The sequence below is a fragment of the Panthera leo genome, chromosome B1 (assembly GCF_018350215.1).
Source record: "Panthera leo isolate Ple1 chromosome B1, P.leo_Ple1_pat1.1, whole genome shotgun sequence".
Lineage (NCBI taxonomy): Eukaryota > Metazoa > Chordata > Mammalia > Carnivora > Felidae > Panthera > Panthera leo.
Genome location: NC_056682.1, coordinates 2,994,618 through 3,012,317, shown reverse-complemented (window position 1 = coordinate 3,012,317; position 17,700 = coordinate 2,994,618). Strand labels below are relative to the sequence as shown.

Sequence of the window (17,700 nt, the reverse complement as noted above, 5' to 3'; positions counted from 1 at the left end):
TGTAGCTTTTCAGTTAATATGACTGATGCCAACCAGAAAATTCTCGTGAGACTCAAAGTAACTCAGGAACCTTTTCATTTCAGGCTTGTTGTTAGTTTCTTACTAACATTTTCATGATCATTTTAGCACTTCTGGGAGAGGTTTTGGGATTTCCTGAGACCATCATAGGTTTTTCTCCTAAGTTGTCTTTATTCAAACTTGGTAAATCTCTGCTTTTCTTTTCCTTCACTTCCCACAGCGAAATTAAGTAGTTTTTCCACTAGCCACTTTGTTAAATTTCTTTTTTAAATGTTTTTAATGTTTGTTTTTGAGGGAAAGAGTGTGAGCAACAGAGAGAGACAGAGTGTGAGTTGGGGGGTGGGGAAGGGGCCTAGAGAGAGGGAGACACAGAATCTGAAACAGGCTCCAGGCTCTGAGCTGTCAGTGCAGAGCCTGATGTGGAGCTCGAACTGACGATCCGTGAGATCATGACCTGAGCCAAAGTTGGACGCTCAACCCACTAAGCCACCCAGGCACCGCCCCCCCCACACACACACTTTGTTAAACTGTTGAACAAACCAGGTGAGATGCTCATTTCCTCAGTGTTTTCATCCTCCTGCGGCCCCGCCCCTCGCGAGCAGGTGTGGCGATGGTTTTGCACATGCTGTTTGCTTACTCCCTCTTACAGCTCCCTGCGGAGGCCAGTACACGGGGTCCGAAGGGGTCGTTTTGTCACCAAACTACCCTCATAATTACACGGCCGGTCAAATATGCCTCTACTCCATAACGGTGCCAAAGGAGTTTGGTAAGTTTGTCTTTCTTTAATGTTTTATTCGTGGTCATATTTGTTTCGATGTTAATTTTTCTGTCATCTTATAAACAAATCTTTCGGCTCTGACTATAATAAAAAATATAAAAGACGACTTGTGTTAAAGCAACAGGTTTTCTCAACGTACACAGCATCCACTCCAGTTATTTTATCAATGTCATATAAAATGCGTAAATTTTCTTCTAAGATTCTGATCCAGAATAATCAGAGAGAATCAGTTTGGCTTGACTCATCCTTTGTTAGAAACTGGTTCTTTTTGAGGCAGGATGGCCAAGTGAGGTGGGCCAGGGGAACACTGGATGCCAGTCTGCACCTGCATTTCTCAGTCAGATGCTGACGGAAGTCACTGGATCAGTGAGCTCACCTTCGAGTGGGTAGAGATGTCAAAGTGGGCAGATCCCCATGTGACCCCTCAACACCTCGCTTACCAATTTCCCTCCTGAACTTCGCTTCCAGTCTGAGCCAGCTTTCCGCATGGCTTCTTCTCTAGAAGGGCCTTCCTGCCGGGTCTGCACTGGGTTTTCCCAGAGCTGGATTCCCACACCTCCAATCTCACTCTTGACCACGGACATTTCCTTTGACTTGGGTTCTTTTCTGGAGTAAACCAGATAGTCGTTTTTATAACTTTGTAGACCAGGTTCTTTTTTTCCCAGTAGTACAGTGAAAACCCTACATGGCTAAGTTTTGTTTTTTTCCTTTACATGTGATGTAGCAGCCATCCACTCATAGACGGACAGCAGATAAAGATTCTAAGGCTAGAATCTGTTTGAGGGAAAACCTTTTAGAAAGTACAGTTATAACACAAGTAAGTTACTTGTTGGGTAAGAAATTGGCACACGGGAGACAAACGGTTTCTGGATGGCAAGTAAGTTGTTCTGCGTGTGTGCGTTTGCACAAGACGGGCAAACATTTCTAATAAATGTTAACTTGGTAAACGAGTGAGGTCTCGAAACACAAGTCGTACGCGACGCCCGATGTCACATGATCACAGCTGAGCCAGTGGTCCTTGAAATTTGCTTTGATATACGAGTGCTTTGGATGACAAGCGTGTTTCCGGAAGGCATTATGCTGGCAAACCAAGGTTTTACTCTATTTATTATCTACAGGCCTCTTCGAAACTGACGAAAACCTTCACCAGGAACTTACTTTAGCCTTAGGTGTTTTAGGTCACGGGCCCTTCATGAACCGTGTGACGAACTTGCTTGCTATTTTACCACACACCATGTAGTGTCTACCCTGGGCCAGTACTCAAGACTGTTAGGGTTTTCGGGCTGGGCTTTCCTTGGTGTTTAAGAGATGATGGACATGCTCGTGGAGACCAGGGCAGGGGGACCAGCTCCCCAACAGGCAAAGGGCTGGTTCACTTTGTGAATGAGACAGCTGTTACTCTCGTTTAAAAAGTGAGAGGGCTTCAGAATATCTACTTTGCTACAATAAACAAACAATAAAACTTAGAATAGCTCCTGATTCTCACTCTTTTTGCTTGACCAATTCCTTTAAACCAATGTCACTTCTTCAGCTCCCGTTAATTCGTTTTTTCCACCTAAGTGCTTAACGACATCCTCCAGTTACTTTCCTATTCCTTTTACTTTTGTTCATAGATAAACGGTAGAACATATTTATCACAATGGAATATAGCAGCCATATTCTATGATTTTAGTTTATTTCAAAATTTATTGAATTGTCACAACACAATTATGATTTCCCAGCAGATAAAAAAAAAAAAGTCACACCTCTATCGTAAATATTGATCAGAGTTTCCCAGTCTGAAATGTTTAAAGATATACATTTATTACATTCGATCCAGACAGAAAATTAAATTTTAATGTGAAATTAAAATAGTTGCACAGAGGATTAAATGAAAATCTATACTGCCTTATCTTGTATTATCTTTCTTCTTTTCCTTACTCTCTCCTGGGAAATAACTCAGTTCAACAATTTTGGGGGCACCTGGGTGACTCGGTTGAATGTCCGACTGTTGATTTCTGCTCAGGTCATAATCCCAGAGTCATGGGATCGAGCCCCACGTCAGGTTCTGTGCTGCGGATGGAGTCTGCTTGGGATTCTCTCTCTCCCTCTCTCTCTGCCCCTACCCTGCTCATGTGGTCTCTCTGTCACTATCTCTCTCTCTCTCTAAAATAATAATAATAATGATAATAACAAACAATTGTGATAAGGACCAGGATGAACAAAACATAGTCTGTGCCCTAAAATGCCCACTTTTTAAGTGCCACATTAGCTCAAGGTGTGGGCGTCGCTAGGTGGGAAGAGGCATGACTGTGGTGAACACAGGTTCCAGGCGGGAAGTAACATTTGAGGCAGGTCTTCAGATACTCCAATTCTCTCCCTGTTTTCACCCAAAGCGTCACCAAAGTACCTTTCTACGACAAAGCTCTGATCACGGAAACACCTTGATACACATTTTTCACTCCCATTTTGCCCACGAGAAAACCCCACGTTTTTAGGTCCTAAAGTCTCAGGCTGCGGTGGCTTTTGCTTTCCAATCCCCTCCTTGTCTCTTACCCACTGAGCGCCTGCCACACCAGGCCTTTTGCCATATTTGTCACCTGCAGAGTTTTGCTTTCAGTGTTCACGTACTGAAATAATTCCCTGCCCTTCATTCTTCCCCCCAAGTGGTTTAACTTCTCATGCCTCAAGGAAGCGACACTGCTCTCCCCACTGTGAGACATGGACTCTCCCCCAGGGAGACCCCGTGGCCATGAGCACTTGTCAGTCTTGGCTGCCCGTTTGGGGCAGAGTCAGTCATAGGTCTGAGCTCCGCCCAAGCAGCTCATCAGAGAAGCCTCATCTTGGCCAACATGTAGACCCACACCCGTATTTGTTGTGAGGAGCTCAGTGCACGTTGGCGTGTGACGGTCCTGGGACCACGTTTCTCTCTGGATCATCTTCAAATTCTGGTTCTAAAAGTTTCTTGACATTACGTGTCTGTGATTCACTTTTGTGCTATTTAAAAGACCCAAGCGTCCTGCCTCCAACGTGATGAAGGTTTCATTACTGGGGGAGGGGGGCTGCTATGAGAAAGGAATTGTATGAGCCAGAACCATGTTGAAATCATAAAATTCTCTTCCTCTTTCTAATTCTTTGTTTTAGAGCAGTTCATCCATTGGGGAAGTCCTCCTGGCTTACATGCTTCCTTTAATTATTTCTCCCTAGAAAATTTCTCCCTTAAAATACATGTATGTATGTGTACGTATACTCTATTACGTGCATACTGTACATGGTGCATATTATACATACATGTTTATGTATATATGTAATACATGTGTGTGACAGAATATATGGCATATCTAAAACACACACACACACAAGCTATTACAGTTAGATTCCCCTCCATTTCGCCAACACATTAGTTCATTAGAATCTGACGTGTATAATTGATACACACATATCCATTTCTTATGCAGAATGAGAATAATTTTAGTTTAAACCTTGCACATAAATAAGAATTAGTTGCTCCTTGCTTACATACTAAATCACAAGTGTTTCTAACTATTGTGGAGGCCTGTGTATTGTCACTTTGAGTGAAAAAGTTTATGAAGTTTGAAGTGCTGAAATGCACGGTAATGTTTTACTTGGAGGAGGTGTGTTCTTGCTATTTATATCACCTATGAGATAAATAAAATTGTGTGGTGGGGTCATAATAAACAGCTCTATGGTATGTTGCTGACCTGTGTATAAATCGCAATGAGTTCACGTGAATTTCACCTTGTAATAACAAGTGAACAATTTTAAATTCTTCACCAAACTGACATGTTTTTAAAACCAAGAATTGTCTTGATCCCTGTACCTATTGTACATGAAAAGAAACATCGTTAACTGCTCTTAAATAATGGGGCAGCTTTATGGCTATTCTTGTATTATCCTAATGTAGTTCCAGAAAAAAATTTAATATTCAAACAGATTGGGAACAGTGATGCTGTTCCTTTTATTATGTTTCAAGACACTGAGAAACGAAATAAAATTGTTTAAGCCACTGAAAACTCTTAGGAAGCCGGGGAAACCAGTTCATGATTTTCTGCAGGAATCTTAGGAGCACGATCCTTGGGAGGAATCAGTACATAGGTGGTGCAAGCCTCCGTGTCTGTGTTTTTCACTAAGCGTTGTGCCACCCACCCCTTTATTTTGCAGTGGTATTCGGACAGTTTGCCTATTTCCAGACGGCACTGAATGATTTGGCAGAATTATTTGATGGGACACACCCCCAGGCCAGACTTCTCAGCTCTCTCTCTGGGTCACATTCAGGTAAACATTCAAAGCATTTGATCTTTAAGTTTACTCAGCCAGGGTGACTCATTTTAAACTTGTCATTGTTTTTTTTCTTTTTTAATGAGGGAGAAATGCAATCATCTTTGAATTTGCTTGCCTACTTCATAACATTGTATCTTCGATACAAAATTTCAACTGTATGTTTATCTCCGATATAAAACCGCTGACCATCATTTTACTTACTAAGGTTGTGGGAAATACAATATCCATCTCAAGAACAAAGGAAAATATCGGAAAAAGAAGGGATAATAAATGATCTTGTGTGTTCTATTTTCTATCCCATGTCCCCTAATCTTCCTGGAGATAAGCAGTATCAATATTGTGGTCTCAATCCTTGCCAGCCTTTAAATACGTGCGTATAGACATTCATCACACTCCCACAAGTACACGGGTGCGTACGTGTATACACATACACGGATGAATGTGTGCGTGTGTAAATGCGCGTAAACGTACATGGGGCTGCATAAAACGCGATGCTATTTCAAACTCATTTTGTACGCCACACTTTTATTGAAAATCACGTCTGCAGTTCTTTCCCTACGAAAAAGTATATAGACCGAAAGTGACGCGTTTTAGTGCTGAATACGATTCAGCTGATTAGCACAGCACAATTTAATTAGCCCCTCATGGATTGGGACCCTGGGCAAACTGCAAGGTTTGTGCAGTCACTATGGTGTCATCCCTGATCTTGCCAACCAAGACTAAGTTTGATTATTTCCTGTTTTTCACTGTTGTTAACCAAGGTTCTTAAGACCTGTCTTGTTCTTTTCTGCCAATGTCCGATGATGGAACGTCGAGAAACGCATCAGAAGATACAGATTTATGTTATGTTATGTTATGTTATCTTAGACACAGACAGAGTCTGAGCGGGGGAGGGGCAGAGAGAAAGGGAGACACAGAATCCGAAGCAGGCTCCAGCCTCCTAGCTGTCAGCACAGAGCCCGATGTGGGGCTCGAACCCACGAACCGTGAGATCATGACCTGAGCCAAAGTCGGAAGCTTAACCGACTGAGCCGCCCAGGCGCCCCCAGAAGATACAGATTTAAAGTACTGTTACCTATTGACAAATTCACCTCTGAAATGCTTATGTCATTCATATGCTCCTTAGTGGCACGTGAGAGAGACCATTCCTGTATAGTGGGTGTACTTTAAAAGGTAAAAATATATTGCATAAATTTATTTTTTCTGAATCTAAATGGTTTAGTATTTTTAAACAAGTTTAGATTCATATTTTCTTAATTTTCTTAATTGAAGTAAAATCCTAGCAAGTAACTGTCAAATAAAGTTGATTCTGAGCTACTGATAAATATGATTCTTGTATTTCCCACTTTGTCAGCTAACAGACTTACGATCAGTGCCTGCTTCAGAAGGAAGCATAAGTGAGATATTGATTAAATCCACATTTTAATAGAACGAACAGGCAAGACCAGTTTTAAAATCTTGATAGAAACAATGCGTCTGGGTCCTAAACCCAAAGGGAGATCTGATAAGAGTACAACAGCTGAGAGTGAAATTCCGAGTTAATAATAGTTATTTTCCAAAATATTTGCCACCACCCCACAGTGTATTCTACGGATCCCACTAATTACCTCTGGTTTTCTTCGTTAGGTGAAACATTGCCATTGGCGACATCAAATCAGATTCTTCTCCGATTCAGTGCAAAGAGCGGTTCATCTGCCCGGGGTTTCCACTTTGTTTACCAAGGTAAGGGTCAAAGGTCACTGAGCACACCGCTCTGCCCTCCCCGACCTCAGACATACTGCTATTTTCAGTTAAAGCACTAGCCATTTCTGCATTGTGTGTGTTTTTTTTTAATACTTAGGAAATTGAAGGTATTCATATGTTTATAATAAAACGATTTAATAAAAATATCACAATTTTGCTTTCTGACACTTAAATATATACGATATTTCTCCTGCAAAGACACAATGACACCTCATTTATCTGGCATCATCAGGAAACACTTACTGATCAAATCCCCTTTGTCTGGCACTTTATACTTTGCAAAAGGATTGCATGTATATTATAGTTTATGTAACTCAGTAAAGTGTCTCATAAGAGTTTAGATTTCAGTACCTGCTTTCGTGAAATACATTTAAAGCACATTTTACAATTCCAGATCTTCCCGTAAAAAAAGGAAGTCGAAAAGGCAACTTAACGAAATCAAGCAAAACCCAAAATACCGTCCATGCCTCCGTGACTCTAAACACCCATTTTGTCTTATTTGTTCTGTTAACTTTTGCACCTTGACACCTTTATACTTATTTCTGAAATTGGAGCTTATTCAAAATGTTTGAGATTGTGCCAAGTTTCTAAACAATGAGGACTGTTTTGTTTTCTATCTCTAGAGTCTACCTTTGTCTTGTCTATTCAGTGCATGAACTTGACAAAAATCCATGACAACTGTTTATACACTTTCAGAAGCACAGAGCGGGTCTTTGGATGTAGGTTGTAATGGCCGTGAAGCTTGAGATGTGAGAGAGATTACCATCTTGGCGGATAAACTGTGTGTTCTAAAACAGGAAGAAAGACTTAGTTTTTCCAGGTCTCAATTTTGCTTGAGGCTACAGAGATTACTCGCCCCTCTTAGCTATTTTCCTCGGAAGTGGCAAGTGGCGGGGAAGCCCCAGGTGCCAGTAGCTTCTGTCCTTTACTAAAGACTTTGGAAAACAAGCTTGACATCATAGTGTTTGTAAAAAAAGAAAAAAAAAAATTACGGAAAATAGCAATCTGTCATTTCACTTACAACTCATTTCTAATACTCTCACGCTGCAAGACCCATGCCCTCAAAATGTTTTCCTAAAATCTATAAACTATACAATATTTCATCATAAAAACCTCACTGCTCAGGAACAAGATGATGTGTAAAGGAATGAGAAGGAATAGCGCCTTAAGTACACTTTTTAACCTGGAGACATTTAAGCTACTGACATTGACTGTCTTGATAAGGGGCTTTCCTTCCTTTTTGATAAAGATTAGACATCGAATAAAATATCTGAGGCAAATGACCCTAACTCTATCCTACTTACAAATACTGTCCTCAGAAGTCACGACTTTAAAAGGTATGTTTCTTGGCTTCAAGTAACATATCGCCATTAAAATGAATGAAAACAGAAAAGTGGTAAGAAAAGAAAATCATTTATAGGAGGAATATGTTTTCCTTGTCCTTAAGAGTATATAATGACTCTAACACCCTCAATATTTTATAAAGTCTCAATATACCTCCTTTTCTTGCTTTGTTCCTATAGTGAGTTTATGCAAAAATTGTCTTTTTATCAAAGCTAAATCCCTTGGAAGCAAAGAACTAGAATCATGAATGCAGTTTATAAATCACTTGAGAACACCTGGGGACGTTTTCAATACATCTGAAAAGTTAAATTGAATATTACTTTCTGAAAGATGCTGGTTACGTGGGAGCCAAGAAATTACATGAAATCCATTGTTTAAAAACTTTTTGAATAGCACGTTCGAATACCACTTACGGCTTCATTCTTTCCTGACTTACTAAAGCTTTAAATTGCATGGGGAGTTTCTGCACCTGTTAGAGACATCGGTGGCAAAGTAGGTAGCGAGGTCAGGGTGCAGGGAACTCGGACTTGACCCAGGCGTTCCAGCATCACTGCCTCTTGCGCTCCACTCCCCGGCCCTCCATGCCGCCCGCTTAATAATGAGGCCTAAGTAATGAAGATGTTTCCATCTTTCTGATCCTGTGGAGAAATGGATGTAGACTTTGTTTTACAAAGTGTCCTAATTAGCTTATGTCTTTGCTGGTTTTCCTTTGCTTTCCACACCCCTTAGAGGCAGAAGGGTCTATTTGAAAGGTCAGAAGTGGGAAAGACAGTGAGTTAGGACCCACGAGCACCCCAAAAGAGGCGAATGGAGGGGATCCCTTCCTAATCCGGTGCTTTAAATACCTGTCCCACATTAGTTTGTCAGTGACGACTCAGTACCTGTGAAGCCCTTCGTCCAGCTGCTTGGTGCTGTTGAATTGAACACTCAAGGACGCTATCTACTCGGGGTGGAGGAACTACTTTCCAGGTCACGGGTCCTACAAGCAGTAGTGTGGACGGAGACGGAGAAGACATGGTGCATTTCAGTGACAGGCAGGCACCTTTTACAGCAGGTGGCTCAGGAGTCATTCCTCCTGGGGCCACCTTGCATCCCCCTTGCATTCAGCCACCACACACCTCGGCGATGTGACAGTTGAGTCGAGAAGCAAAAGCTGTTGGTAGAACCTACCAGGAACAGACATCTGGAGATTCTCCGGGAGTGTGAGGGTCCCTGGGGCTGTGCTAACATTTCGGTTTCCCAGCTGGACCGCTGTTGATGTTTGTCCTACATAAACAAAGTTCCCTGAAGACACGGCAGGAGCACGCCTCGCTTTCCGATGTGAATGCGTTCAAGTGGCTTCTTGGATTTCCTTTCAGGCAACCTGAGAGGGTGTCCCCTCCCTCCTCCCCCAGCACCCAGCGATTCCTGAGCCCTCCCTCCCTGAGCTCCCAGACCTACACACTGGCAGGACTGCAGTCAGCAAAGGGGATTCTGCACATTTTGATAATCTTTGGCACTCCGCAGAAAATGGATCGCGCGTAAAGTCAGTGTATTCTGGGGGCAGTGAGAAAATCAAAATTCATGTCACCCTAAGAAACCCACCATGTGGAACACTCACCTACTGTTCCTTAATAAATTGAGCACAGTCTGGTTCCTCTGGTGTTAGAAGAGCCCTTTTAGTCTATATTATGATGTGCTTATGTTGCATTTGTAGATTTTTTGGGGGCTCCAAATACACACTTTTTTTTCAGGTTTTTTTAATGTTTATTTATTTTTGAGAGAGAGAGAGACAGAGCATGAGCAGGGAAGGGGCAGAGAGAGGGAGAAACAGAATCCAAGGCAGGCTCGTGGCTCTGAGCTGTCAGCACAGAGCCCGACGTGAGGCTCGAACTCACGAACAAGATCATGACGTGAGCTAAAGTCTGACCTTGAGCCAAGTGAGCCACCCAGGTGCCCCAAATACACACCTTTTAATAACAGAATCAACCTTAGCAATATTGGAAACAACACAAGAGCCGACGTGCGTGGCCACAGAGACGACTGAGGCAGAGCAGATAAGTCTCCTGTCCTCTCCTGCTTACTCTGAGGCACATGCTAATTTATGGCAGGGTGGTTAAAAACCATCTGCACAACCCCCCCCACCCCCGCCATGCTCTGTGTGTGCACGTGACTGAATGCGTCTATATTAAACTCGGCAGTCGACAGTGTCTCATGAGTGTACTACTATTTTTAACTCTCTTATATTTGTGCCTGGCTGTTTGCACAGATCATCCATTTTTCTTGGGTATTTCCGTGCAGGATTCAGCACTTCATTAAGTTCTCTCAAAATAAGTCATTCACACCAAAGTTAGTAAACCAGGTAGGACATCCTGAATATTTCAGGAGGGAAAGGAGGCCATGTGTTTATAGCAAGCTTCCCCTGAGTGCACAACTTACAAGTGTCAGTTGGCCGAGTTTCCATCTTTCTGGACACATTTGCTGTGTGGACAGGTCCATTCCAGATCCCCATCTGAAGCAGCCTCCCGCTTCCTGGCCTTCTGGCCTCCCGGTCTCCCAGATTCACTAGCTTGGGGCTTTCCTGTCCCAGGGTCTCCTACCTCCTACAGCAAGACTCACTGCCCTTAGCAGTGAAATTAACAGATAAACAACCTGGAAGCAGGAAGCACTTTTTCTGAGTTTGGGTAGAAAGAAATTGACATGAAAATTTCCACGTGAGGTCCTTCCCAGTTGTTTAAGTACATGTCTTTACTGATTTTCCCCAAACCTCATCTCCTTTTAGATGACATAAATTATAAGGTTTTCTACTTCGAAGAGACTCGCATTTTGTATAAAGAGCTTATAAAATGCATACTTCTTACAAAAAAGACTGAGCATAAAGTTTTGTTCATAATTCAGTGATGTATGCTTGAATTCACTGACGAGTGATGGCTTGTCGAATCCGATTTTTCAACTACCCAAACAGAATGATTTTGAGAAATAGAAAATATCCCCCATCACTAAAGAAACAGGCAAGCCAGCCTCCCTTAGAGTGGCCAAGTGACTGCTGCGGGCATTCGGGTTTGTTACTACGTTATTGTCGGTGTCTGGTTTTGTCGTCATACCTGCTCTGAAAGATGGGCGGTGAAGGAGCCACGTGCGCAGACCTGGGCTGAGCTCTGGCAGTGGCTTCGGGCGAAGGACCCACCACGTGACGTTAGGCTCTGGCTTCCCCTCGCGGTGGGTGCTCTGAAAGCCCGAGAGCAGCCCCCAGCCCCCGCACCAGCACAGCGCACCTGCCGTGGCCGTCACTCGTCGTTCTGTCCGGCACCTTCTCTCCTGAGCCGACCTCAGTCCCCGTTTGCTTTCCGCTGGGCTGATTCCCCTCTTGCTTCACCGCAGTGTGAAACATTGACTAAAAGATACAGGGTAGTAACCACAGAGGACGGAATTTCTCCCTGATGCTGCCCAAAACATCCAGGTGAAGGGCAGGGACCGGACCGGGCCGATAGGGAAAGTGGCTGAATGCTGTTGGATGCTCCCCAGATGGTGCATGGACGTTTGAGGTCGTCTGTGCCTGCTTCGGCCCCACTTTCCAGAGACTTAAAATTGTTCTTCTCCTCACTGGGGAAACTTCTTCCTCTAAAGAACAACCTTCATAATATCACCCAGATGTAGGTGTTGTTCATTTATCTTCGTTTTCTTAAAAAAGGACAACCATGAAGTTCATGAGGAAAGGCTGAATAGTGGCCTGTGTCCGAGTGACCCTTGATGGTGTGTTGTCCCCGTGTACGGGGCCTGGAGTGGCAGTGATGCCCTGGAAAAAGTGCTCGCATATTTATGAAATATTAATGTATTATTAGAAATAGAAACGTCACTGTGTTTGAGGCTTCTTAGATAAGCGTGCAGTGTTTGCTATCGGTAGCCGGGTGTTTTTCGTGTAATTCAGGACAAGGAGAAAAATTGCCATTGGAGACATTTCTCCATTTTGGTAACAACAGCAGCAAACATGGAGGAAGATGCCTCCATGGGACGGTCTTTATTTATTTCCTCTTTGGCCCTCACGCTTCTTGTTCAACTGCACCAAAATGCTAAGACATATAAATATGACAAATAGGAATTTTCAGCAATTTTTATTATGATATAGTTATTCTGCATTCTGTTTTTCTTCTAAAAAAGAGCCATTCTGATGTATCATTGTTTCAACTGTAGTGCTTGGTATATAATTTTATTAACTTTGCATCAGAATCGTCTTCTGACTCCGTCTCGTAGACTTGCTTTCTTAGGAGCAGTTACTCAGATGCTGCCTGTCACTGGTCGGGTTCAATGCAAAACCTGATGTCCCCATGTTAGGAAAAGCAGTGTGAACACGGACCACTGTTCTTCGGGAAAACAAGAATGCAAGCACACCGTCAGAGGGGGGCACCGTTGGATGAAGAAATGCACAGACTGAAGAGGATCCTGGACACGATACATACAAACGTCCTTTAGCTGCAGAGAATAAAAACAGATCATGGAGTTTTCATGCCCATACCTTGTGGATCTGTTTCTCAACGAGTTGTTCTGGAGTAACAGACGTCTCTGCGAGCTGAAGCATATTCCAAACTTTACCCCGTGCCACTTTTGGGAAGCAGAACAATGTCTCACAGACAGTAGATTCCAGTATACAACCTAACAGACCCCTCACCTCACACTGGAACGAGGCTCACCTGCCCATGGCTGTCAGCCGAAGACCAGACCTCAACGAAAACCACAGCCCAGGGAGACCCTGGGGGTGTCTCAGAAAGGGAGTTCCGGGAGGGACTGGTTATGGGATTGAGGTTTGTGCCAGGTGATTTGGGACGGGACTAAAAGTGTGATTTTGCTTCGCCAGAGGGGCTGTTGGGGGTGGGGCGGGCCGTGTGGTTGGCCATCTTGACTTTTATCCAGAGGTGGAAGGAACACGTGTGTTGTTGCAAATGGCAGCGTTTATTTCTGTTTTAAGGCTAAACGGTGTTCCCTTGTATGGACGTAACACGTTTTCTCTGTCCCTTCACCCACTCATGGGACACTTAGGTTGTCTCCACAGCGTGGCTACTGTGAAGAAGGCTGTGGTGGACACGTGGGTGCAGACAGGTCTTTGAGCTCCTGATTTCAGTGTTTTGGGGGATATATCCGCAGAAGTGGATGCATACGCAGAAGTGCTGGGTCATCCGGTAGTTGTGTTTTTAATTTTGTTATTACATCACAATAGCCGTATTATACTCACTAGACTCTAAGGTCTTTGAGGGTAAGTACAAGCTCTGAGGCACCTCGTTATCATGAGCACAGTGATTTGGGCGCTTAATTAATTTTAATTGCCTGCATATCACTCAGGTCTCATAAGGCGCCAGTGCTCCTGATGCCGCGTTTAACTCCTCTGAAAGGAGAATAGAAGGCGGTCCTTGGGGTTGGTAAGAGGTTGGATGCAGGTATGGAAGTGCTCCCCACATCGTTCCCTCTAGACCCTGCGGAAGGCGTTACTGATTTCTGTATTAACATAAACTCGTTCTGGACTCTCTCGACTCCTTTTCCAAGGAAATGGTGGGGCTTCCCCGGGAAGACACCGATGGCCGTGTTGTGTGTTTGCTTCTAGCTGTCCCTCGGACCAGCGATACCCAGTGCAGCTCTGTCCCCGAGCCCAGATACGGGCGGAGAATTGGCTCCGAGTTCTCGGCCGGTTCGATTGTTCGATTCGAGTGCAACCCGGGGTACCTCCTTCAGGGCTCCACCGCCATCCGCTGCCAGGCCGTGCCTAACGCGTTAGCTCAGTGGAACGACACAATCCCGAGCTGCGTGGGTAAGTGTGCCCGCGGGTGTGACGGCGTGCGTGCCCGCGGGCGTGACCGTGTGTGTGCCCGTGGGTGTGACAGCGTGTGCGCTCGCGGGTGTGACAGTGTGTGCGCCCGCGGGTGTGACGGCGTGCGTGTGTCCACAAGGCGTGACAGCGTGCATGCCCGTGGGTGTGACAGCGTGCGTGCCCGCGGGCGTGACCGTGTGTGTGCCCGTGGGTGTGACAGCGTGTGCGCTCGCGGGTGTGACAGTGTGTGCGCCCGCGGGTGTGACGGCGTGCGTGTGTCCACAAGGCGTGACAGCGTGCATGCCCGTGGGTGTGACAGCGTGCGTGCCCGCGGGTGTGACCGTGTGTGTGCCCGTGGGTGTGACAGCGTGTGCGCTCACAGGTGTGAAGTGTGTGCGCCCGCGGGTGTGACGGCGTGCGTGTGTCCACAAGGCGTGACAGCGTGCATGCCCGTGGGTGTGACAGCGTGCGTGCCCGCGGGCGTGACCGTGTGTGTGCCCGTGGGTGTGACAGCGTGTGCGCTCACAGGTGTGAAGTGTGTGCGCCTGCGGGTGTGACGGCGTGCGTGTGTCCACAAGGCGTGACAGCGTGCATGCCCGTGGGTGTGACAGCGTGCGTGCCCGCGGGTGTGACCGTGTGTGTGCCTGTGGGTGTGACAGCGTGTGCGCTCGCAGGTGTGACAGTGTGTGCGCCTGCGGGTGTGACGGCGTGCGTGTGTCCACAAGGCGTGACAGCGTGCATGCCCGTGGGTGTGACAGCGTGCACGCCCGCGGGCGTGACTGTGTGTGTGCCCGTGGGTGTGACAGCGTGCATGCCCGTGGGTGTGACAGCGTGCACGCCCGCGGGCGTGACTGTGTGTGCGCCCGTGGGTGTGACAGCGTGCATGCCCGTGGGTGTGACAGCGTGCGTGCACGCGGGCGTGACCGTGTGTGTGCCTGTGGGTGTGACAGCGTGTGCGCTCGCGGGTGTGACAGTGTGTGCGCCCGCGGGTGTGACAGTGTGTGCACCCGCGGGTGTCACGGCGTACGTGTGTCCACAAGGCGTGACAGCGTGCATGCCTGTGGGTGTGACAGCGTGCGTGCCCGCGGGTGTGACCGTGTGTGTGCCCGTGGGTGTGACAGCGTGTGCGCTCGCAGGTGTGACAGTGTGTGCGCCTGCGGGTGTGACGGCGTGCGTGTGTCCACAAGGCGTGACAGCGTGCACAAGGCTGTTCCCTCCAGCTTCACGGCTGGACGAAGCAGCTTCCGATGCTCACGGCCAGTGTGCACAGCCTGATCCCGCTCCAGACCTGTTCAAAAAGCAACGTGTTTCCTCTGAAATAGCGGCGGAGCGGCTCCACGCTAAAAGTCACTGTGTCTCACGAAACAACTCATTAGATTAATGAGGATGAAACACGTTTTCTTGCACAAAACCTATCAAGTACGCCATTAACTCTCAAGCCCTGGGTATAGAGCATAATTTCCTTTTGGGGAAGAATCGTTAGAATGTTGATCTGGTGTCTCGCATAATGTCCTCTTAATAAATTTGTGCTGATGAAGGCTTGAAAAGTAACAGGTTAATGCCGCCCGAATAACAATGGCCTTGTTAGTTATAGTTTATTTGTTTCATTTTGCGTGACAACCTCGAGAGCAGTCGTGATGAGGTCTTGAATTCACTTGTACGTTTTCAGCGTCTCTTCTCCCCTGATTTGCTCATAAATCCCCTTACTCTCATTGGGGTTGCTTGTCTGCATATGGAAGGCAATAGTCTGCAAAGATCCTTAAATCATCCAGATAAAATTATTCTGAACAGGAGTCACTTCCGAGATGTCCCTGTCAGGTACAGTCCCTTCTTAGCCTGAAGAGGTTTGCTTTTAGACACCAGATCTGTAAACCTTGGTACTGTGGTAGGCAATAATCAATGATACTGGGAATTGGTAAGAGAATAGACTGAATTTGACCTTGGCCACCACATGCCATTGAAAGGACCGTACTCCGTGCCAAATGTCTCTTAATATGTGATCACACAGCAAAGAAACGCTAAGCATGAAATTAATGCTGTCCTTTGCTGTACTTTATTTTTATGAGATACGGTTCTGTCTTTTAGTCCCCTGCAGTGGCAATTTCACTCAGCGCAGAGGTACCATTTTATCCCCCGGCTATCCTGAACCATATGGTAACAACTTAAACTGTATCTGGAAAATCATAGTTACGGAGGGATCAGGAATCCAGGTAAGCCCCTCAAGCCCAGAGCGCCTGAATGCACGGGGCTTGCTTTCTGTGTTTGTTTTCTTGTTTCGTTGGTTATTTTTAAATACTTAAACCATAACCTCTTTCCCTTTTCTTACTTCTTCTACAACATGCTTCTAATCACACTTCTAAACTTGGGATTAAAACCAATAGATTTAGGGGATAAAAGCTGCCCAAAGTGCCGTTTGTAGAAATTTGCAAATGTCACTTCATGGTTTATTTTGTGGGGTTTCACCTTTCTCTTTGGTGTATGTATTAAGTTTCATGGAAAAACCCTGCATGATCAGGCAAATTTCTTTAAGCCGAAAATACTTAGTAACTGAACACTGTTGTTTGCTAGATTCAAGTGATCAGTTTTGCCACGGAGCAGAACTGGGACTCTCTGGAGATTTACGACGGAGGGGACATGACCGCGCCCAGACTGGGAAGCTTCTCAGGTACGCTGACACCAGTTCCCTCTCGTCTTTGTGAATCAGAATCATCAAACACTAACGAAATGAGCAACAGCCACAAAACGTTCCCTGTAGACGTTTTCCTACAACACTCGTGCGCACATCCACATTCGCTCATCTAGCGTTGACAGTCTTAGAGCGAGACCACAGGTGAGCCGAGAGACAGCTTTGTTCCCAGTGAGCGGGACTCACGCTGGGGAGGTAGCAGGTAGATGGTGTTTGCGTGTGACAGTCTGAGGCCGGGGGACGAGGGACCCAGGGGTAGTGATGGCAGGTAGGGGTGAAGCAAAGAGTAGGTCACGGTTCACAGTTCCTGCGAAGAGATGTGCTGAGATCGGACCGTCCAGGAAATTGTACTCCGCGGTTTGCAGCTTCGAGGCCTGAGATCTGTAGTGCTTTGGGACCCGCCAGGTTTGCAGAGCAGCTCCGCCCTTGACGGCAGATGTCCCCAGACCTGAAGTGTAGGCAGCCCCTCCTTTCTCTTTCTTCCACCTGCCGGGTCCCCGGAAACTGCTTCCGGGTTGGCCTTGGCGTCTCCCTCCTCGCCCTGGTGGTAAGCAGTACCGCCCAGCTCTCTCTTCCCTTTCTTTTCTACTGGGAGGTTATCTTGTTTCCTCCGCCCTGAACAGCACCAACGTATCAAAATTCCTGACAGAGGGGCGCGTGGGTGGCCCAGTCCGTAAGCATCTGACTCTTGGTCTTGGCTCGGGTCATGATGTCACGGTTTGTGAGTTCGAGCCCCGTGTTGGGCTCTGTGCTGACAGCATGGACCCTGCTTAGGATTCTCTCTCTCCCTCTCTCTCTGCCCCTTTCCAGCACTCTCTCTCTCTCTCCCTCTCTTCTCTGTCTCTGTCTCCCTCTCTCTCTGCCCCTTTCTGGCGCTCTCTCTCTCTCTCTCTCCCTCTCTCTCCCTTTCTTCTCTGTCTCTGTCTCCCTCTTTCTCTGCCCCTTTCCAGCGCACTCTCTCTCTCTCTCTCTCTCTCTCCCTCTCTTCTCTGTCTCTGTCTCCCTCTCTCTCTGCCCCTTTCTGGCGCTCTCTCTCTCTCTCTCTCTCTCCCTCTCTCCCTCTCTCTCCCTTTC

The 17,700-nt window shown here is 46.1% G+C and overlaps 1 protein-coding gene across 1 annotated transcript in view; it reads left to right on the top strand.

Moving 5' to 3' along the window:
• CSMD1 (CUB and Sushi multiple domains 1) overlaps positions 1-17,700 on the top strand; it is a 681,511-nt gene that overhangs the window by 434,417 nt on the left and 229,394 nt on the right. Inside the window, 6 exon segments of the mRNA XM_042934172.1 lie at positions 668-784; positions 4,958-5,071; positions 6,704-6,799; positions 13,737-13,940; positions 16,026-16,150; positions 16,509-16,605. Of these exon segments, the coding sequence (XP_042790106.1) occupies positions 668-784; positions 4,958-5,071; positions 6,704-6,799; positions 13,737-13,940; positions 16,026-16,150; positions 16,509-16,605 (753 nt within the window).